The sequence below is a fragment of the Coregonus lavaretus genome, assembly GCF_964263955.1.
Source record: "Coregonus lavaretus genome assembly, contig: HAP1_SCAFFOLD_134, whole genome shotgun sequence".
In the NCBI taxonomy this organism is placed as follows: Eukaryota; Metazoa; Chordata; class Actinopteri; order Salmoniformes; family Salmonidae; genus Coregonus; species Coregonus lavaretus.
Genome location: NW_028158555.1, coordinates 57,842 through 80,461, shown reverse-complemented (window position 1 = coordinate 80,461; position 22,620 = coordinate 57,842). Strand labels below are relative to the sequence as shown.

The 22,620-nt window shown below is 42.7% G+C and overlaps 1 protein-coding gene across 1 annotated transcript; it reads right to left on the bottom strand.

Annotated features, from left to right (window-relative positions):
* Window positions 1-2,890: 2,890 nt before the first annotated feature.
* litafd (LITAF domain containing) lies at window positions 2,891-16,679 on the bottom strand. The gene is made up of 5 exons (XM_084198063.1): window positions 16,632-16,679; window positions 5,217-5,277; window positions 4,527-4,643; window positions 4,006-4,201; window positions 2,891-3,823 (listed from the first exon to the last, which is right to left on the bottom strand). The coding sequence occupies exons 2-5, from the start codon at window positions 5,257-5,259 to the stop codon at window positions 3,709-3,711; spliced, it is 471 nt and encodes a 156-aa protein (XP_084054189.1). The 5' UTR covers window positions 5,260-5,277; window positions 16,632-16,679; the 3' UTR covers window positions 2,891-3,708.
* Between the last annotated feature and the right edge of the window lie 5,941 nt (window positions 16,680-22,620).

The window sequence follows — 22,620 nt, the reverse complement described above, 5'->3', positions numbered from 1 at the left end:
CGTTACAGCCTTATTCTAAAATTGATTAAATTAAAAACAATCTCATCAATCTACACACAATACCCTATAATGACAAAGCGATAACAGGTTTGCAAATGTATTACAAATTTAAAAAATTATACCTTATTTACATAAGTATTCAGACCCTTTGATATGAGACTCGAAATTGAGTTCAGGTGCATCCTGTTTCCATTGATCATCCTTGAGATGTTTCTACAACTTGATTGGAATCCACCTGTGGTCAAATCAATTGATTGGGCATTATTTGGAAAGGCACACACCTGTCTATATAAGGTCCCACAGTTGACAGTGCATGTCAGAGCAAAAACCTAGCCATGAGGTCGAAGGAATTGTCCGTAGAGCTCCGAGACAGGATTGTGTCGCGGCACAACTCTGGGGAAGGGTACCAAAACATTTCTGCAGCATTGAAAGTCCCCAAGAACAGGGCCTTGGGTCAGGGAGGTGATCAAGAACCCGATGGTCACTGACAGAACTCCAGAGTTCCTCTGTGGAGATGGGAGAACCTTACAGAAGGACAACCATCTCTGCAGATCTCCACCAATCATGTTTTTATGGTAGAGTGGCCAGATGGAAGCCACTCCTCAATAAAAGGCAAATGACAGCCTGCTTGGAGTTTGCCAAAAGGCACCTAAAGACTCTCAGACCATGAGAAACAAGATCCTCTGGTCTGATGAAACCGAGATTGAACTCTTTGGCCTGAATGCCAAACGTCACGCCTGGAAGAAACCTGGCACCATCCCTACGGTGAAGCATAGGGGTGGCAGCATCATGCTGTGGGGATGTTTTTCAGCGGCAGGGACTGGGAGACTAGTCAGGATCGAGGCAAAGATGAACGGAGCAAAGTAGAGCGATCCTTGATGAAAACCTGCTCCAGAGCGCTCAGGACCTCAGACTGGGGCGAAGGTTCACCTTCCAACAGGACAACGACCCTAAGTACACAGCCAAGACAACGCAGGAGTGGCTTCGGGACAGGTCTCTGAATGTCCTTGAGTGGCCCAGCCAGAGCCTGGGCTTGAACCCGATCTAACAACTCTGGAGAGACCTAAAAATAGTTGTGCAGCGACGCTCCCCATCCAACCTGACAGAGCTTGAGAGAATCTGCAAAGAAGAATGGGAGAAACTCCCCAAATACAAGTGTGCCAAGCTTGTAGTGTCATACCCAAGAAGACTCGAGGCAGTAATCGCTGCCAAAGGTCTTTCAACAAAGTACTGCGTAAATGGTCTGAATACTTATGTAAATGTATATTTTTGTTTTTTTATTTGTAATACATTTGCAAACTTTTCTAAAAACCTGTTTTTGCTTTGTCATTATGAGGTATTTTGTTTAGATTTGATGAAGGGGCGAAAATACCAATTTCATCAATTTTAGAATCAGGCTGTAACGAAATATAGAAAAAGTGAAGGGGTCTGAATACTTTCTGAATGTTGGTTATATGGCATCATAGGTTTATATGGACATCATGTTTTCGTTGATCATCCTTGATTTATCGACATCCTTGAGCTGTTTCCGAATGCATTGCATGTGTGTGTATATATAATATACCTTTGTCTTTAGCTCAAATAACGTATTTATTTTAACCAGGAGGGTCAGTTAAGAACCCACTCATTTACTCTGAACTTCCTGTCTAATGCAACAATAACCACAAACTTCATGTCTAACGCAACAATAACCACACATGTTATTTAACAAACATCCTGTCTAATGCAACAACAACCACACCACATGTTATATAACAAACTTCCTGTCTAATGCAACAATAACCACAAACTTCCTGTCTAATGCAACAATAACCACACCAAATGTAATATAACAAACTTCCTGTCTAATGCAACAATAACCACACCACATGTTATTTAACAAACTTCCTGTCTAATGCAACAATAACCACACCACAACAAATGTAATACAACAAACTTCCTGTCTAATGCAACAATAACCACACCACAACAAATGTAATACAACAAACTTTGTCTAATGCAACAATAACCACACCACAACACATGTAATATATATCATTTTATTAGAGGCATATAATAATCTATATAAGCAATATATCAGAACTCCATCATGTCTAGTCAGCTGTAAGGTATTACACATCATTGTAGTTGAGAGTTAAGACAGATTAGTGTTGTCAATAAAATCATCTTCGGTTTACTCGAAAATAACGTAAAAACACCCCCAGTTCAGTCCTTTGTGTCCATTACAGCTTTCTGAAAAGGGGGAAGACGTGGGTGTGAGTCCCAAATGACACCCTAGTTCCTATATAGTACACTACTTTTGACCAGAGCCCAATGGTCCCCTGCACGTCTATTTTATACCAGGACTGTTGGCCCTGGTCAAGACTAGTGTACTATATAGGAAATAGGGTGCTATTTGGAACTCAAAACCCACAGTCAAGCCTAGGTTCTGACTGACTTATAGAATTTTATATATATATATATATATATATATATATATATATATATATAAACTAGAGGTCAGGGGTGAACTTCAGCAGTGCTAGTTTGTTTTCAAAACAACAGTCATTCCAGTGGGTGTAGGAATCGTAGTTATAATGATCTGAATATTGGGTTCATTGTCTGCCAGTTGGTCAACCCAGGGCCTTATTCAAGAGACTGTAGATTGTAATTTATATAGATTGTAAAACATATAGATTGTAATGTATACATGTCTGTGCTACACAAGACATTTCTATCTGAATGTTCTGTATGAGGTTGCTCAACAGGTTGCAATAGTCCGGTAACCAACCAGAATGCCCGGTTGGCGGATTCCCAGATTTTCTGCCTCTTCCTAGCCTGGAGAAATCCAGTCATGTTTGGCATAACAAAGAGTGGAACGATATCTAAACAGACTGGTACCCAGGCTAGCCTCTTCCCTCCTGATTCCAATATTCCGACCTGGGTTTGTGGAAAACCTGGGAAAGTTACTAGAATTGTGCAAACCTGCTCCCAGGATCAGCTCTACCACGTCTTCATCTGCTCGCTTGTCGGCATTTGTAACTTTGTGAATTTTTATAAAAATAGTTCTCAGATTCATACTATTTACAACCCTCTGGTACAGTAAGTTAGATCTGCATTTAAACTAAGGTCACGTCCCAAATGGTTCCCTATTCCCTATATAGTGCGCTATTTTTGTACTATATCCCTGGTTAAAAGTAGTGCACTATATAGGGAATAGGGTGCCATTTGGGATTCATACTATGACTGTGTAATCCTGTAGGTTTCTGTGGGGCTGCTGCTCTGTTCTCTCCTTTCGGCTGGATTCCATTCTGAAAACATTCCCCCTTTCCTCTCCTTCGCTGTTCTGAAAGAGTGTGGATAAGAGCAGTATTGAAACTCCTTCTGAGACAGAAATTTAAAAGGGCAATCTGCAATTCAAAGAACAACGAAACGGTCACCCTGACTCCGCCACTGCATTGGTACGTGGCTGGATAAATATAACCACTCTCAAATTCATATACAGAGCTGTGGGTGCAAGAAGGAAAAGGAGCATGTTTTCTGTGAGAAAGGCATTTCACTGTACTAGTGCACGTGACATTAAAACTTGAAACGTCTAATGGAATCCAGCCCAGACTGAGAGTGTGGCCAGACAGGTCAGACAGGTCAGACAGGTCAGAGCCACAGCACTCCTGCTGGTAGTATGGCAGTCAGCAGCAGCTCCCCTAGTGGTGGGTGGGGTTAAGGCGGTCAGCAGCAGCGTTTCTTGTCCACGTGGAGAATGCGGTTACAGCGAGGACAGGAGTGGTATGCATCCTTAAAGTGTTTCACGAAGAACGGGATCAGACAGCAGCCCACTACCAACCTGGGAGAGAGGGGTGGGAGAGACACGGTGTTCAGTTGATTTTAGACATGTCTAATTTCCTCAAAAGTAAGTCGCTTTGGATAAGAGCGTCTGCTAAATGATGTAAATGTAAAAGAATCAAGACATTCTATAACTCCTCCAGCTTTCCTTTCTCTCTCCCCCGCCCCCCCTTCTTTACTCACCCACAGAGGATGAAGAGGATGCACATGAGCCAGGCGAAGGCCCCGACTTTATAGGTGACGTTAGTCATCACCTGTTGTTGACAGGAAGTACAGGTGGTCATACCCGCTGAACGGCCCAGTTCTGTCTCATAACTCACAAACTTCTGAGTAGGAGCTCCACCACCTCCTCCAATACCACCACCTCCACTGGTGTACACTAGGGAGAGGGAGGGAGGGAGAGGACAAGTTATATTTTGGCTGGCTCCAACACTGCTGGTATAGTAGGAACAAGGGAAAGAAAGATGGTTTAATGGGTAGACACGAGAGAGACGTGTGATGCCTTCAGATGCCTCCTTGGAACCTGGGAATTTACCACTTATAAATACGCCATGATTGTGTTCAAGTACTTTTGAAGTCAGAACAATTCTTCAACCAATGAGATGTAATTTTAGCTAGCTAGATGAGCTAGCTGATGTTGCTACAGTTCTGGTGTTGCGTGCTTGCGTAAGGTATAAATTAGACTTGAGACAGGAAGTGCTTACCTGTCTTGGCCTGAGACTGAGACATAGAGAAGCTATTGGAGGGGATGGTGGAGGAAGGAGGGTTGAACGGGGTATGGACATGATACACCTTCACCCCATCCTCACCTTGCCCTTCAACTGGAAGAGAGAGGGAGTCAGAGAGGGATGGAGGGGGAGATGGGGAGGAGGAAGAGAGGGATGGAGGGAGGGAGAGAGAGAGAGAGTTGATTAGATGGCTCCAATATGTAAAACAGACTGAGTACAATCTATAGCGAGAGACACCTGGCACCTATATGATACACAGGTAGAGTATAGCTACAACCTGGGACGTAACCTATATGATACACAGGTACAGTATAGCTACAACCTGGGACGTAACCTATATGATACACAGGTACAGTATAGCTACAACCTGGGACGTAACCTATATGATACACAGGTACAGTATAGTTACAACCTGGGACGTAACCTATATGATACACAGGTACAGTATAGCTGCAACCTGGGACGTAACCTATATGATACACAGGTACAGTATAGCTACAACCTGGGACGTAACCTATATGATACACAGGTACAGTATAGATACAACCTGGGACGTAACCTATATGATACACAGGTACAGTATAGTTACAACCTGGGATGTAATAGTACAGTACAATACAACTTTATTGTCCGCATGTTACAGCGAACAACATAATGTTGACGTACCTGGTATGATGTAGGGGGGCGGGTCTTTTCCATCTGCACTCATTCTCCTCTGCTGGGCTTCCTGTGAGAGGGGTCAAGGGTTAGGTGTGTCTACCATACGCGCTATAACATCAACATCGTCCTCTGGAGCAAGCCAGGCTCATAAGGACTGAATCAACAAATAATCTCCAATCAAGACATGAATCAGGTGTGTTAGTGCAGGGCTGGAGGAAGAGGTTTCATAAGCACTACCTAAATGCTTCACAGATCATCTATAAGCGCATGTCAACCTCTATAAATTGTATATAAAGAGTGACATAATTACCATTATAGGTTCTGTAGTGTATTAAGATTATGACTTTCTTAATGGGTTTAAGTGGAACCTTTGAGGATGTTTATTTTAGTATCAAGAGGGAATGTTTTAGTGTAATGCCACATACAACAGACACGGAGTGTGTTGTAGACAGGGGATTGGACAGTAGAGGGAGCCACCCACATCTTGGGAAGATTATATATACTGGGTAAAAAGCGAAGAAGAGGTTAGAGCAGCCATTGCAATCTGGGACGTTGCTCTCCGGGTGATCATGACATCTGTAAACTCATGCTGAAAGCTTGTGATATGAATAAACTTATGATCAAGGTTCAGTATGAGCGGACTCCTTTGTTACAGCAATGACTAGCAACATTTAACTCGACACTACAGTTCAATTGCCAAATGTGACAAAGAGCTATGTTTAAACACAATCTATAGAGGATTACGTACACATATAGATGATTTGTGAAGCATTTATGTAGTGCTTATGAAGCCTCTGTAGGCTGTATAAAGCCTTTATAAGTTGTACTTGGTTTAAAGTGGTGCTGAAGTGAGGCCTTAGATATGAAGTCAGCCCCTCTCAAATGTGTGCCACTGCCGTTGTTAAAACTATGCAAGTCCAACTCTGACATAGTTCTCTATTCAGTCACTAGAAAGTGCTATAACCCCAGCTACGGAGAACACACACACACACACACACACACACTACAGCTGAAACCTGTCATTCGGCATCCTCCACATTCTAATAGTCATGGTAAGAATGAGCTGAGAACCTTATTGTCCTGTAGTTGATTAGGGAGTGTCGTCTTGTGTCTTTTCAAGGTTACAGGCAGGGCTTCACTCGTCTCAGTACCAGTCTGTTTAGCTGACATTCCAGTCCTTGGATTCCATGTCAGATGTTTAGCATGACAGGAGTGTCAAGGAGTGGAATGACAGCTAAATAGACTGGTACCCAGAATAGTGCTCCACTGTGTTGGTTATGAGTCACTGTAAATTAGAGAACTATGTTGTCTATATGCACATTTATTTGGTTTCCTATGGCAACAGCTACTCTTCTGGAATTCCACAAAGAAGAAACATTAATTGACAAACATTATGGATGTGTCACTGCAGTCCAGGGTGTTGTTTCAGAAAAATCATCAAAATAATTGCATGCTAGGAATATGGGACCAAATACTAAACTTTGGACTACTTTAATACACATACAAATGAATTGGTCCCAATACTTTTGGTCCCCTAAAATGGGGAGGGGGGGACTTTGTACAAAAAGTGCTGTCATTTCTAAACGGTTCACCTGATATGGATGAAAATACCCTCAAATTAAAGCTGACAGTCTGCACTCTTAACTTTAACCTCATAGTCATTATATCATTTCGAAGTGCTGGAGTACAGAGCCAAAACAACAAAAAATGTGTCACTGTCCAAATACTTTTGGAGCTCACTGTATCAGATCCCAATCCACAAATGCCAGAACATTATATTGTGAGATGAGCTTTTCTTATTCTACAGCGACCAAATCTCATCGCAATACTGGCTCAGTGTTGTGTTGCTGCTAAATCTGGAATCCTGCAACCAGGACTTCTGCAAAGCAGGGAATTCTGAGACAAATGTTGAGAATGTTGTAACCCTAAGGGTTCCATTCGGAAGCCAGAAGACGGACTATCGCAGCGTTTCCCAAACTCGGTCCTGGGGACCCCAAGAGGTGAACATTTTGTTTTTTGCCCTAGCACTACACAGCTGATTAAAATAATCAACTCATCATCAAGATTTGACGATTTGAATCAGCTGTGTAGTGCTAGGACAAAAACCAAGATGTTCACCTCTTGGGGTCCCCAGGACCGAGTTTGGGAAACGCTGGACTATCCTATACCTGTTAAACCTGACCTGAGATGGAACTACCCAAATCTAATTCTACCCCTGGCTGAGACATACGGACAAGCTCCTTTTCTAGAGCTGAGCTACGCCTTCACTGTAACCTGCCTGTAACCTTTCATATACCTGCAAACACACACACACACTGCCCACCCATCCATCATACAAGGAACAGACAGAGAGCTTTGACTGTCAGTCACTCAGTCATCTGCTGTCAGTGGGATTATACGCAACATGAGGGATGACTATCTTAAATAGGGTGGAGACCAAAGGCTTACAGACACACACACACACACACACACACACACACACAGACAGACAGGCATACACCCGTAGAACAGATACACCCGTCTGTCTCCTCTGATGCCCTGCAGGATGCTTCCCTGTCTGTCTCCTCTGGTGCCCTGTAGGATGCTTCCCTGTCTGTCTCCTCTGGTGCCCTGCAGGATGCTTCCCTTCCCTGTCGGTCTCCTCTGGTGCCCTGCAGGATGCTTCCCTGTCTGTCTCCTCTGGTGCCCTGCAGGATGCTTCCCTTCCCTGTCTGTCTCCTCTGGTGCCCTGCAGGATGCTTCCCTTCCATGTCTGTCTCCTCTGGTGCCCTGCAGGATGCTTCCCTTCCCTGTCTGTCTCCTCTGGTGCCCTGCAGGATGCTTCCCTGTCTGTCTCCTCTGGTGCCCTGCAGGATGCTTCCCTTCCCTGTCTGTCTCCTCTGGTGCCCTGCAGGATGCTTCCCATCCCTGTCTGTCTCCTCTGGTGCCCTGCAGGATGCTTCCCTTCCTTGTCTGTCTCCTCTGGTGCCCTGCAGCATGCTTCCCTTCCCTGTGTGTCTCCTCTGGTGCCCTGCAGGGTGCTTCCCTGTCTGTCTCCTCTGGTGCCCTGCAGGATGCTTCCCTTCCCTGTGTGTCTCCTCTGGTGCCCTGCAGGGTGCTTCCCTGTCTGTCTCCTCTGGTGCCCTGCAGGATGCTTCCCTTCCCTGTTGGTCTCCTCTGGTGCTCTGCAGGACGTTTCCCTGTCTGTCTCCTCTGGTGTCCTGCAGGATGCTTCCCTGTCTGTCTCCTCTGGTGCCCTACAGGATGCTTCCCTGTCTGTCTCCTCTGGTGTCCTGCAGGATGCTTCCCTTTCCTGTCGGTCTCCTCTGGTGTCCTGCAGGATGCTTCCCCGTATTTAAAGGGATGGCTTAAGATAAATGTACTAAAAACCAAATTTTTTGAAAACTCCATGACAAAATGTGTTAGCCAGCAAGTGGGAGGGTTTTCAGCGGTTGAATGAAATGTATTCAGAACGCGTTACACAACTAAAAAAGGGAAGTCTGAATGCCAAATACTGAGAAGTGCGTAGGAAAGGTGTGCGTAGGAAAGGCGTGCGTAGGATAAAGTCGGGATCAGGCCCTAAACGAGGAAGGTACAAGGTACAAGGTAAACATATACTGTACATCTCTACAGCTTTGCTTTAACGCTTTGATTGTTAAACATTATCACATTGCGCTTGTTACTTTTGATCAGTTATACAATTTAAAAAACATTATTTCCCAACACACTAAGTGTGTGCCCTCAGGCCCCTACTCCACTACCACATATCTACAACACAAAATCCATGTGTACGTGTGTGTATAGTGCGTATGTTATCATGTGTGTGTATGCATGTGTATGTGCCTATGTTTGTGTTGCTTCACAGTCCCCACTGTTCCATAAGGTGTATTTGTATCTGTTTTTAAAATCTGATTCTACTGCTTGCATCAGTTACTTGATGTGGAATAGAGTTCCATGTAGTCATGGCTCTATGTAGTACTGTGCGCCTCCCACAGTCTGTTCTGGACTTGGGAACTGTGAAGAGACCTCTGGTGACATGTCTTGTGGGGTATGCATGGGTGTCTGAGCTGTGTGCTAGTCGTTTTAACAGACAGCTCGGTGCATTCAACATGTCAATACTTCTCACAAATACAAGTAGTGATGAAGTCAATCTTTCCTCCACTTTGAGCCAGGAGAGATTGACATGCATATTATTAATTGAATAACAGATTCACTACATGGAACAACATAGTCCCAAAAAAAAACTAAAGGAAGTTTGTCCTGAAGTATGTGTCCTATAACTGAGAGATAAGAAAGATCAGGAAACAATTTTTTTTTTTACATGTATTTATCCCCTTATTTTAGGCACTAAGCTATCTCCATAATACACTTCCATACATTTTTACAACTGGTACTGGGGACCTTCAGACTAGTCTTGTGAGGCTTTTGGGCAAAACCTTTGTGAGAGTCTCAGCTTTCAATAGAGTGGTCATAATAATTTTTAGGCCAAACTGTTTGGACGCCACATACGATTTCGTGAGAAGACCGATTTTCGGGATGTCTCATGGTCTGACAAACACCACTCTAGCTCTGCCACCTTTCACGCAGATGCGTAAGGGAGATATAGGAGGATGCGGTGGTGAATTGAGACGCAGCCCATGCAAAAACAGATATCTCTATCTTAATCAGATGGATTTTGACGGGGATTTAAAAAAGAGGTTAATTCGATTTCCGCAGGGACGCGACCATGGTAGGCTAAGGGTTAAATACTGTGTTCATTTTAGTTCGAATTTTGTAGACAGACTCAATAGAATATATCGAGAGAAGTGGTTCAGAATATTAGGGATCAATGGAAGAAAGCCATCTAAATACACTACATGGCCAAAAGTATTTGGACACCTGCTCGTCAAACAACTCATTCCAAAATCATGGGCATTAACATGGATTTGGTCCCCCCTTTGCTGCTATAACAGCCTCCACTCTTCTGGGAAGGCTTTCCACTAGAGGTTGGAACATTGCTGCGGGGACTTGCTTCCATTCAGCCACAAGAGCATTAGTGAGGTCTGGCACTGATGTTGGGCAATTAGGCCTGGCTCACAGTCGGCGTTCCAATTCATCCCAAAGGTGTTCGATGGGGTTGAGGTCAGGGCTCTGTGCAAGCCAGTCAAGTTCTTCCACACCGATCTCAACAAACCATTTCTGTATGGACCTCGCTTTGTGCACAGGAGCATTGTCATGCTGAAACAGGAAAGGGCCTTCCCCAAACTGTTGCCACAAAATTGGAAGCACAAAATCGTCTAGAATGTAATTGTATGCTATAGCGTTAATGTTTCCCTTCACTGGAACTAAGGAGCCTGAACCATGAAAAATTGCCCCAGACCATTATTCCTCCTCCACCAAACTTTACAGTTGGCACTATGCATTTGGGCAGGTAGCATTCTCCTAGCATCCGCCAAACCTAGATTCGTCCGTCGGACTGCCAGATGGTGAAGCGTGATTCATCACTCCAGAGAACGCTTTTCCACTGCTCCAGAGTCCAATGGCGGCGAGCTTTCACCACTCCAGTCAACGCTTAGCATTGCGCATGGTGATCTTAGGCTTGTGTGCGGCTGCTCGGCCATGGAAACCCATTTCATTAAGCTCCCAATGAACAGTTCTTGTGCCGATGTTGCTTCCAGAGGCAGTTTGAAACTCGGTAGTGAGTGTTTTGCTACCAAGGACAGACCATTTTTACGCGCTATGCGCTTCAGCACTTGCCGGTCCCGTTCTGTGAGCTAGTGTGGTCTACCACTTCATGGCTGAGCCATTGTTGCTCCCAGACATTTCCACTACACAATAACAGCACTTCCATTTGACCGGGGCAACTCTAGCAGGGCTGTTTTCCATGCTTGTTTTTGCTTAAAACTTTGGGATACTGGTACTCTTGTAGTCAGAAAGGCCCTTTTTTCGTGTAGGCAACAGTAGGGCTACACAATATTCTCCAACAGTAGGCCTACACTATATTATCCAACAGTAGGGCTACACTATATTCTCCAACAGTAGGGCTACACTATATTCTCCAACAGTAGGGCTACACTATATTCTCCAACAGTAGGGCTACACTATATTCTCCAACAGTAGACCTACACTATATTCTCCAACAGTAGGGCTACACAATATTCTCCAACAGTAGGCCTACACAATATTCTCCAACAGTAGGCCTACACAATATTCTACAACAGTAGGGCTACACAATATTCTCCAACAGTAGACCTACACTATATTCTCCAACAGTAGGCCTACACAATATTCTCCAACAGTAGACCTACACTATATTCTCCAACAGTAGGCCTACACAATATTCTCCAACAGTAGGCCTACACAATATTCTCCAACAGTAGGGCTACACTATATTCTCCAACAGTAGGGCTACACTATATTCTCCAGCAGTAGACCTACACTATATTCTCCAACAGTAGGGCTACACAATATTCTCCAACAGTAGGCCTACACAATATTCTACAACGGTAGGGCTACACTATATTCTCCAACAGTAGGGCTACACTATATTCTCCAACAGTAGGGCTACACTATATTCTCCAACAGTAATCCTACATTATATTCTCCAACAGTAGGGCTACATTATATTCTCCAACAGTAGTCCTACACTATATTCTCCAACAGTAGGGCTACACTATATTCTCCAACAGTAGTCCTACACTATATTCTCCAACAGTAGGGCTACACTATATTCTCCAACAGTAGGGCTACACTATATTCTCCAACAGTAGGGCTACACTATATTCTCCAACAGTAGTCCTACACTATATTCTCCAACAGTAGTCCTACACTATATTCTCCAACAGTAGGGCTACACTATATTCTCCAACAGTAGGGCTACATTATATTCTCCAACAGTAGACCTACACTATATTCTCCAACAGTAGTCCTACACTATATTCTCCAACAGTAGGGCTACATTATATTCTCCAACAGTAGTCCTACACTATATTTTCCAACAGTAGGGCTACACTATATTCTCCAACAGTAGACCTACACTATATTCTCCAACAGTAGGGCTACACTATATTCTCCAACAGTAGACCTACACTATATTCTCCAACAGTAGTCCTACACTATATTCTCCAACAGTAGTCCTACACTATATTCTCCAACAGTAGGGCTACACTATATTCTCCAACAGTAGTCCTACACTATATTCTCCAACAGTAGGGCTACACTATATTCTCCAACAGTAGACCTACACTATATTCTCCAACAGTAGGGCTACACTATATTCTCCAACAGTAGTCCTACACTATATTCTCCAACAGTAGTCCTACACTATATTCTCCAACAGTAGGGCTACACTATATTCTCCAACAGTAGACCTACACTATATTCCTCATAACGCCTTTCATATTTCGTGGAGCCTACATTACACCTTTTCTTTCATAATGCATTTAATACAAAGCTACTGTGTGTTGAATTTTATGAGGGTTGCCAGATTGGTGGAAAAATATATATATTTATTTTGTGGTATCGGTGAAGGTATTTCATTGGGGAATGGGGATAGATTTTTATGATGGAAAATTATAATACACACCATAATACACACACACGCACACAAACACTTACACATATATACATACACTCACTTTGTTTGTAATTATGTTATAACCAACTTTTGACATTTGTATTAATTATTTTTAATCATGTATTTGTATCTAGTTGTCATGTATTCATTATCTTTAACTGGTTAAATGTTTGTAGTTTGCATGTTTCAGTAATGATTAACATGGTTAAATAGTCGTAAATCTCTGCTTGATTTAGCTTTTGGTATATGTGGCATTTTTATACATATTCTGTATTTCCACTGAAGAAAGCAATAATTAATCAACACACTACTATAAATAAATGGACACTAGCTGTTATAAAATGGAAATTGCTCTCCGTAAATAAATGTGAGAAATGCTCAGTCTGAAGCCATTCGGCTATGGGTTTCACAACCCTATAATAATGATACAAGTTATATCACCTTAAAAAGCGTTTATTTACAACCTCTGGAGTATAACATGTTGGGCATTGTAGTATAGGAGAGTTCAGTCTTCGCCAATGAGAACCAAGAGGGGCCTAGCTTTGTCCTTCAGGACTGGGAAAGGCCTCGATTCTAGGCCGTAGAAAATCCTACATCCATCTCATTAGATCATAAAAAATTATCTCATTAGATCAGAACAGGATGGATCAACATATTACTGTTTTGCATCCTAAAAAAAGGATAGTTGTGTTTTGCTGCATAACACACTTACATTATTTGTCTACCCTTATGCTGTGGATAGTTGTCAGGTTATTTGATATATAAGCTTCAGTAACAAAATTAACACTGTGGTTGTAATAATACATTAAACAGGTCGTTTGTAAATGTGTTTGTTTTGGGTCCATACTGGTAAGTTAACTTATGTAAATTAGACAGTCACAGAGGATATTCTTCTGAATAACTGGTCAGGGCATGGCACTTTCCATTCAGCTTCAGGCAACTTTGATGTAAGGCTTGATCACACCTGTAGTGACTACTTCTATCCGTCACGCCCATTGTTGCATATCCATTCTTCACTACATATATCAACACAATTACACCCAACCCAATATTAAAAAACAGAATGCTTCCCACCACTAGATCACATAACTAGATGTGAGCTGGACGTGATCCCAACGCTGCCACCGATGTAGCGGAAGAAAGCTGCAACGACCGTTGCCATGAAAGCCTAGTAGGCCTCTGGGCAGAGGCCTACAATGCTGGCATATGCCTTGTTACAATAGCCTAAATATATAACATGATTGACACGACCGTAATAATCATCATAAAACGGCCTTGGTAGTGACATAAATGTAAGCCAACATAATTCATTATTTTACATTAACCTGTTTAACTGCATTGATATGGCTTAATTGATCATAGTCCAGACTTGTTATAGTTGCAAATACCATGCAGTTGCAACAGGGGAATTTAAGCCAAACAGATTTTCTTTTGCAGGTCTTCTGTTTCCCTACATTTATTTATGAATTAATTTTCTATCATGAAAATGTATTCCCATTCCCTAATCAAATATCTTAATTGATATCACAAAAAAAAAGACAAACACAGCTTTTTTACTCCAATCTGGCAACCCTCATAAAATCTGACATAGCACCATTATCCCAAAGTATTAAGTGAAAACAAGCATAGAAAACAGCATTGGCATGAACAATAATAATACAAAAACGTAAGGCTACTATTATGTTATAAATATTTCGGTGACAACCTGGTTGATTAACAATATTGGGTTGTTAACACGTTTAAAAAATATATATAAATAAATGTGGGACACAAAAAGACAGTGTAGAACACCAATGCCCAAAATGCATTGCTCCAATAACTTTCAAAAGATTCTTCTGAAAATGTGTGTATTTTCACACGACTTAAGCCACACAAAAAACGCACGAAACACACGAAATCTGCTGAAAAACTTGTTGTACTTATTTGCACGAATTGAGTGTGAGATTGTGTTGACGACACAGCCAAGTATTGGGCCCTGCGTCAGGTTCAAACTGTTACGACTTCGTCCTGTGCTCTGCTCGTGACAGATTTTATTAGCCTCAATATTAGTTAAAAAAAATACATAAATGTAAATGTTACTAACGATCCTCAGCAACAACCACATGGCAATGAGTGTGTTTAACGAGGAAGCAAATGAAGGTAAATGAAACAATGGAATGATAATGTAGGTTATACCAACTGAAGGGAACTAATAGGAAATTGGCAGTTGAATAAGTGTTATTAGGCCTACTGAAGGTCCATACTGTTAGTGGCTAATATTTAACATGATGGAAATAGGAAACAGAGAAAGTCAGGGTAGACTATAATTAAGCAATAAGGCCCGAGGAGGTGTGGTATGTGGCCAATATACCACGGCTAAGGGCTGTTCTTATGCACGACGCAACGCAGAGTGCCTGGACACAGCCCTTAGCCGTGGTATATTGGCCATATATCACAAACCACAGAGGAGCCTTATTGCTATTATAAACTGGTTACCAACATAATCAGAGCAGTAAAAATAAATGTTTTGTCATGCCCGTGTTATACGGCTGATATACCATGGCTTTCAGACAATCAGAATCAGGGCTCAAACCACCTAGTTTATAATGAACCCTTATAGAGCCACTGATCACGTGTGTTTTTCTGTTCCTTATTAGAAAAACTAGACTTTAGTCTTAGAGGTGTGTTTCCTGACCGATTCTGTTTTTGGTTAATGATGTTTGTCCAAATGAGACACTGTAGCCTATTTCACTTCCTCAAAATCCCCAGAATGAATCTAAGATAACTCAATAAATCTGTAAATAATTTTGACGTTTTTGTCGAGGATGTTTTAGTTGCGCAATTTTACATGAACTAAGGTGTTTGGTGCAGTATTTCTCAAGTAAAAAAATGGTGTGACGTGTTGTCTCATGCAAGCCATCGGCGCTGCTGAGCAGGTCTGTGCAATTGGATAGAGAGCAATCACCGTAGCTGTTCACCCCATGTTAGTGGGCAAATGGACATCATCAAATCAAAACCCAACCTTCATTTACCCGTTGTGATGCACGGATGTTCCAAACTCAGTTTTAGACAAGACTGGCTTTATGACCAAAATTATCTTATTTACACTTTGTAGATACTAGAATAACTGGTTCTGACTCATATTGATGCCCCATAGGCCGTTTTCAAAGGGATTTGTTGCTTTTTAAAGGCAGTCGCTCTTTAACCCTTAGACCAGACACCTACTCCATATGACAGAGAGACAACTCCCTAACCCTAATGACATCACACACCTTGACACCTCATCTCTATCTTGTTATGTCTCACAGGTGGATAGTGAAAGATTAGTATTTCAACATTTGTAGCTTGTCTCAGATTTGAAACAACATTACACCAATTACAACTGTTTCAGTGAAATCTATGGAAACTACACAGTTCAACGTCTAGTTTTGATTTATATTTGGTTGAGTTGTCAACTAATGGAATTCAACGTGAAATCAACAACAAATGTCACTGGATTTAGGTTAAAAGTTGGGTGAAAAAAATATGAAATGCCCTTATGTTGATTACTTTATGCGAATACAATCAGTTTTCCACGTTGATTCAGTCATCACAATGTTTTTTTGGGGTTGAAATTACGTGGAAACAACGTTGGTTCAACCAGTTTTTGCCCAGTGGGTAAGTTCTAAGTTATCAAATCTCCTGAACCTTACACCTGAAATCACCTGAAAGCCACAGGTCAACCCTAACGACCATAATAATGAATGTCATTCAGTAGAGATTCTTACCTGTCTAACAACCATAATAATGAATGTCATTCAGTAGAGATTCTTACCTGTCTAACAACCATAATAATGAATGTCATTCAGTAGAGATTCTTACCTGTCTAACAACCATAATAATGAACATAATTCAGTAGAGATTCTTACCTGTCTAGCTGTGTAGATATGTGTTGTAGCTGCTGTTGAAAGTACTGAGAACTCTCTCTCTGCTTCCCTCTTCCCCTTACCCACTCCCAGGCCCCGCCCCCTTACCCACTCCCAGGCCACGCCCCCTTACCCACTCCCAAGCCCCACCCCTTCATTAATATGTCATAGGAATCTTCCTGGGTGGATGATACTGTCTCAGAGTGCGTTCCAAATCGCACCCTATTCCCTATATAGTGCACTACGTTTGACCAGGGCCCATCCCTTTTCCATCCAGGGCCCTGGTCAAAAGTAGTGCACTATATAGGGAATAGGGTGCCATTTGGGATACAGATCAGTCTGTTTTCTCTGTGTGTTCTTTGTTTCTGTGGGTTTTGTGTTTGTTGGCATGCTGTGTCAGTAGGGCTGGACCTGTTTCTCAGCAGTACTCTACTCTCATGATAACCTGTTTCTAGCCACCCATAACATACTCTGACTACTAGTCCACACTTAGAGGGCATTCTCACACACACACTTCCAGTGCATTTGGAAAGTATGCACACCTCTTGATTTTTTCCAATTGTTGTTACGTTACAGCCTTATTCTAAAACGGATTAAATTGTTGTTGTTTCCCCTCATCAATCTACACACAACACCCCATAATGACAAAGTAAAAACTTTACATATACCCCCCCCCCCCCTCGAGTCTTCTTGGGTATGACGCTATATGCTTGGTTTCTCCCATTCTTTCTCTGCTGCAGACATTTTTTAGTATCCTTCCCCAGATCTGTGCCTTGACACAATCCTGTCTGGGAGCTATACGGACAATTCCTTCAACCACATGGCTTGGTTTTTGCTCTGACATGCACTGTCAACAGTGGGACCTAATATAGACAGGTGTGTGCCTTTCCAAATCATGTCCAATCAATTGAATTTACCACAGGTGGACTCCAATCAAGTTGTAGAAACATCTCAAGGATGATCAATGGAAACAGGATGCACCTGAGCTCAATTTCGAGTCTCATAGCAAAGGGTCTGAATACTTATGTAAATAAGGTATTTCTGTTTTTTATTTGTAATACATTTGCTAACATTTAAAAAAACCTGTTTTCGCATTGTCATTATGGGGTATTGTGTGTAGATTGATGAGGGAAAATAATAATTTATTCCAATTTAGAATAAGACTGTAATGTAACAAAATGTGGAAAAAGGGAAGGGGTCTGAATACTTTCAGAATGCACTGTATACACACACACACACACACACACACACATTCTTACTTGACTACTCGTCCCAACCGAGACACTTCCCTTTACCTTGGAATGTGACAGGATGACAGATGCTTTCTTTCTCTCTCTCTCTCTCTCTCTCTCTCTCTCTCTCTCTCTCTCTCTCTCTCTCTCTCTCTGTCTCTCTGTCTCTCTTTCTGTCTCTCTCTCTCTCTCTCTCTGTCTCTGTCTCTCTCTCTCTCTCTGTCTCTCTCTCTCTCTCTCTCTCTATCTCTCTCTGTCTCTCTTTCTCTCTCTCTCTCTCTCTCTCTCTCTCTCTCTCTCTCTCTCTCTCTCTCTCTCTCTCTCTCTCTCTCTCTCTCTCTGTCTCTGTCTCTGTCTCTGTCTCTGTCTCTCTCTGTCTCTGTCTCTGTCTCTGTCTCTCTCTCTCTCTCTCCGTCTCTCTCTCTCTCTCTCTCACTCTCTCTCTCTCTCTCTCTCTCTCTCTCTCTCTCTCTCTCTCTCTCTCTCTCTCGCTCTCTCTCTCTCCGTCTCTCTCTCTCCGTCTCTCTCTCTCTCTCTCTGTCTCTCTCTCTCTCTCTCTCTCACTCTCTCTCTACATAATGTCTATGAACAAAGATTTGACCCTTGGTGCTATGTTGTTTCAGAAGACCCCTGGACGGTGGCATTGTAGGAAGACAAGCTAGAGACCTTTAGTGTGGCCAGTCTAGTTAGATAGTAGGAAGACAAGCTAGAGACCTTTAGAGTGACCAGTCTAGTAAGAGGATTTCTACAAAACTGTCTCCCAGAATCAGATTCAAGGTACAATGCAGCTGTTTTTATTTCAATATCAAATCATTTCTGGGCAACAATGAAGTACCTTGCTGTGATTTGTTTTTAATTAAAATGACACAAGCAATTTTTTAGCTAGGACTGTCTGGGAGTGGTGTCGAGCTGTGATTGGGAGAAAGGTTTGGAAAGCTCTTTCTTATTGGTCTAGTAACTAATTGGTGATGTCACCAGGCAGGCCAAAACTCTTCCCTCCTCCCCCTCCTCTTCCCTCCTCCCCCTCCTCTTCCCTCCTCTTCCCTCCTCTTTCCTCCTCTATCCTCCTCCCCCTCCACTTCCCTCCTCTTCCCACCTCCCCCTCCTCTTCCCTCCTCCCCTTCCTCTTCCCTTCTCCCCCGTCCTCTTCCCTCCTCCCCCTTCTCCCCCGTCCTCTTCCCTCTTCCCCCCTTTCCCTCCTCTTTCCTCCTCCCCCTCCTCTCCCCTTCTCCTCCCCTCCTCTTCCCAACCTCCCCCTCCTCCCCCCTTCTCCACCTCCTCCCCCTCCTCTTCCCATCCTCCCCCTCCTCTCCCCTTCTCCCCCTCCTCCTCCTCTTCCCATCCTCCCCCTCCTCTCCCCTTCTCCCCCTCCTCTTCCCATCCTCCCCCTCCTCTCCCCTTCTCCCCACCAGCCCCCAACCACTCCCAGGGAACAGGGTGAGGTCCATCAGAAGGTTTGTGTGAGTGACGTGGAGGATGTTTGTTCTGACCTGGTTGTCATTGCAGGTGTGGTCCTATACTCAGGCAAGGTGTGTGTGTGTGTGTGTGTGTGTGTGTGTGTTGCCGTTCGGCCTGATCAACTACATTCCTAAGCCCAGACCAAACTTTGTTTTATGTTCTCTGCATTCCACAACAGGGCTATTAGCATTCTTTATGTGTGTGTTTGCATACGTGTGTGCATGCGTATTTGTGTGTGTGTTCTGAGGTTTTTTCCAATGACGAAGCAAGTTCAGGAAATCTACCGTACGATAGCCATCATCAAAGTAGCCTGTACCACTCAGACAACATTACACACAACATTACTAAATTATATATCCATTCAACTACAGCTAACTGACTGATATATATATCCATACAACTACAGCTAAACTGACTAATATATATCCATACAACTACAGCTAAACTGACTAATATATATCCATACAACTACAGCTAAACGGACTAATATATATCCATACAACTACAGCTAAACGGACTAATATATATCCATACAGCTACAGCTAAACTGACTAATATACACTGCTCAAAAAAATAAAGGGAACACTAAAATAACACATTCTAGATCTGAATGAATGAAATAATCTTATTAAATACTTTTTTCTTTACATTGTTGAATGTGCTGACAACAAAATCACACAAAAATTATCAATGGAAATCAAATGTATCAACCCATGGAGGTCTGGATTTGGAGTCACCTCAAAATTAAAGTGGAAAACCACACTACAGGCTGATCCAACTTTGATGTAATGTCCTTAAAACAAGTCAAAATGAGGCTCAGTAGTGTGTGTGGCCTCCACGTGCCTGTATGACCTCCCTACAACGCCTGGGCATGCTCCTGATGAGGTGGTGGATGGTCTCCTGAGGGATCTCCTCCCAGACCTGGACTAAAGCATCCGCCAACTCCTGGACAGTCTGTGGTGCAACGTGGCGTTGGTGGATGGAGCGAGACATGATGTCCCAGATGTGCTCAATTGGATTCAGGTCTGGGGAACGGGCGGGCCAGTCCATAGCATCAATGCCTTCCTCTTGCAGGAACTGCTGACACACTCCAGCCACATGAGGTCTAGCATTGTCTTGCATTAGGAGGAGCCCAGGGCCAACCACACCAGCATATGGTCTCACAAGGGGTCTGAGGATCTCATCTCGGTACCTAATGGCAGTCAGGCTACCTCTGGCGAGCACATGGAGGGCTGTGCGGCACCCCAAAGAAATGCCATCCCACACCGTGACTGAACCACCGCCAAACCGGTCATGCTAGAGGATGTTGCAGGCAGCAGAACGTTCTCCACGGCGTCTCCAGACTGTCACGTCTGTCACGTGCTCAGTGTGAACCTGCTTTCATCTGTGAAGAGCACAGGGCGCCAGTGGCGAATTTGCCAATCTTGGTGTTCTCTGGCAAATGCCAAACGTCCTGCACGGTGTTGGGCTGTAAGCACAACCCCCACCTGTGGACGTCGGGCCCTCATACCACCCTCATGGAGTCTGTTTCTGACCGTTTGAGCAGACACATGCACATTTGTGGCCTGCTGGAGGTCATTTTGCAGGTCTCTGGCAGTGCTCCTCCTGCTCCTCCTTGCACAAAGGCAGAGGTAGCGGTCCTGCTGCTGGGTTGTTGCCCTCCTACGGCCTCCTCCACGTCTCCTGATGTACTGGCCTGTCTCCTGGTAGCGCCTCCATGCTCTGGACACTACGCTGACAGACACAGCAAACCTTCTTGCCACAGCTCGCATTGATGTGCCATCCTGGATGAGCTGCACTACCTGAGCCACTTGTGTGGGTTGTAGACTCTTTCTCATATATCCATACAACTACAGCTAAACTGACTAATATATATCCATACAACTACAGCTAAACTGACTAATATATATCCATACAACTACAGCTAAGCGGACTAATATATATCCATACAACTACAGCTAAACTGACTAATATATATCCATACAACTACAGCTAAACTGACTAATATTTATCCATACAGCTACAGCTAAACTGAATAATATATATCCATACAGCTACAGCTAAACTGACTAATATATATCCATACAACTACAGCTAAACTGACTAATATATATCCATACAACTACAGCTAAACTGACTAATATATATCCATACAACTACAGCTAAACTGACTAATATATATCCATACAACTACAGCTAAATTGACTAATATATATCCATAAAGCTAACTGACTAATATATATCCATAAAGCTAACTGACTAATATATATCCATACAACTACAGCTAACTGACTAATATATATATATATATATATATATATATATATATATATATATATATATATATATACAACTACAGCTAACTGACTAATATATATCCATCCAACTACAGCTAAACTGACTGATATATATCCATACAACTACAGCTAAACTGACTAATATATATCCATACAACTACAGCTAACTGACTAATATATATCCATTCAACTACAGCTAAACTGACTAATATATATCAGTACAACTACAGCTAAACTGACTAATTTATATCCATACAACTATAGCTAAACTGACTAATATATATCCATACAACTACAGCTAACTGACTAATATATATCCATACAACTACAGCTAAACTGACTAATATATATCCATACAACTACAGCTAAACTGACTAATATCTAACTGACTAATATTGTAGTCCCGTGTAGCTCATTTGGTAGAGCATGGCGTTTGCAATGCCAGGGTTGTGGGTTCGATTCCCACGGGGGGCCAGTATGAAAATATATGCACTCACTAACTGTAAGTCGCTCTGGATAAGAGCGTCTGCTAAATGACTAAAATGTAAATATCTATCCATACAACTACAGCTAAACCGACTACGATGGAAAAATAGAAAATCTGACCTAGATTTGTAAAATATAATTAATTAATTACTTAGTACTTTTGTTGTTTTGAGTTTATTTCACTAACGTCTTTTTGAATGGTGTGTTTGTGTTCATGCGTGTGTTTGTTTTCATGTGTGTGTGTTTGTGTGTTTGTGTGTTTGTGTCTGTGTGTGGCTGAGAGAGGTCTCTGGTAAAGACATCATGCTTCCCTGCCAGTGATGCATTGTGGGAAAAAAACAGATGTGTGTGTACAGCAATGAGGGGGCTTCCCATCCTGCACCGCCCCTCTTCTCTCTCTTTTACCTCTTCTCTCTCTTTTACCTCTATTAGTTAGCCTCGGTAGCTCTCAGAGCTAACAACCTCCGGACCTCCAGACACCCAGACCCCGGCCCTTCCCTAACCCAGCCACGCTGCGCT

Bases quoted from the DNA above. Each gene is read 5' to 3' on its own strand.
- litafd (XM_084198063.1), bottom strand. From the start codon at position 5,259: ATGAGTGCAGATGGAAAAGACCCGCCCCCCTACATCATACCAG. The intron at 4,202-4,526 runs GTAAGCACTTCC...CCCTCTCCCTAG, and splicing joins TCAGTCTCAGGCCAAGACAG to TGTACACCAGTGGAGGTGGT. The intron at 3,824-4,005 runs GTGAGTAAAGAA...CCTCTCTCCCAG, and splicing joins ATCCTCTTCATCCTCTGTGG to GTTGGTAGTGGGCTGCTGTC.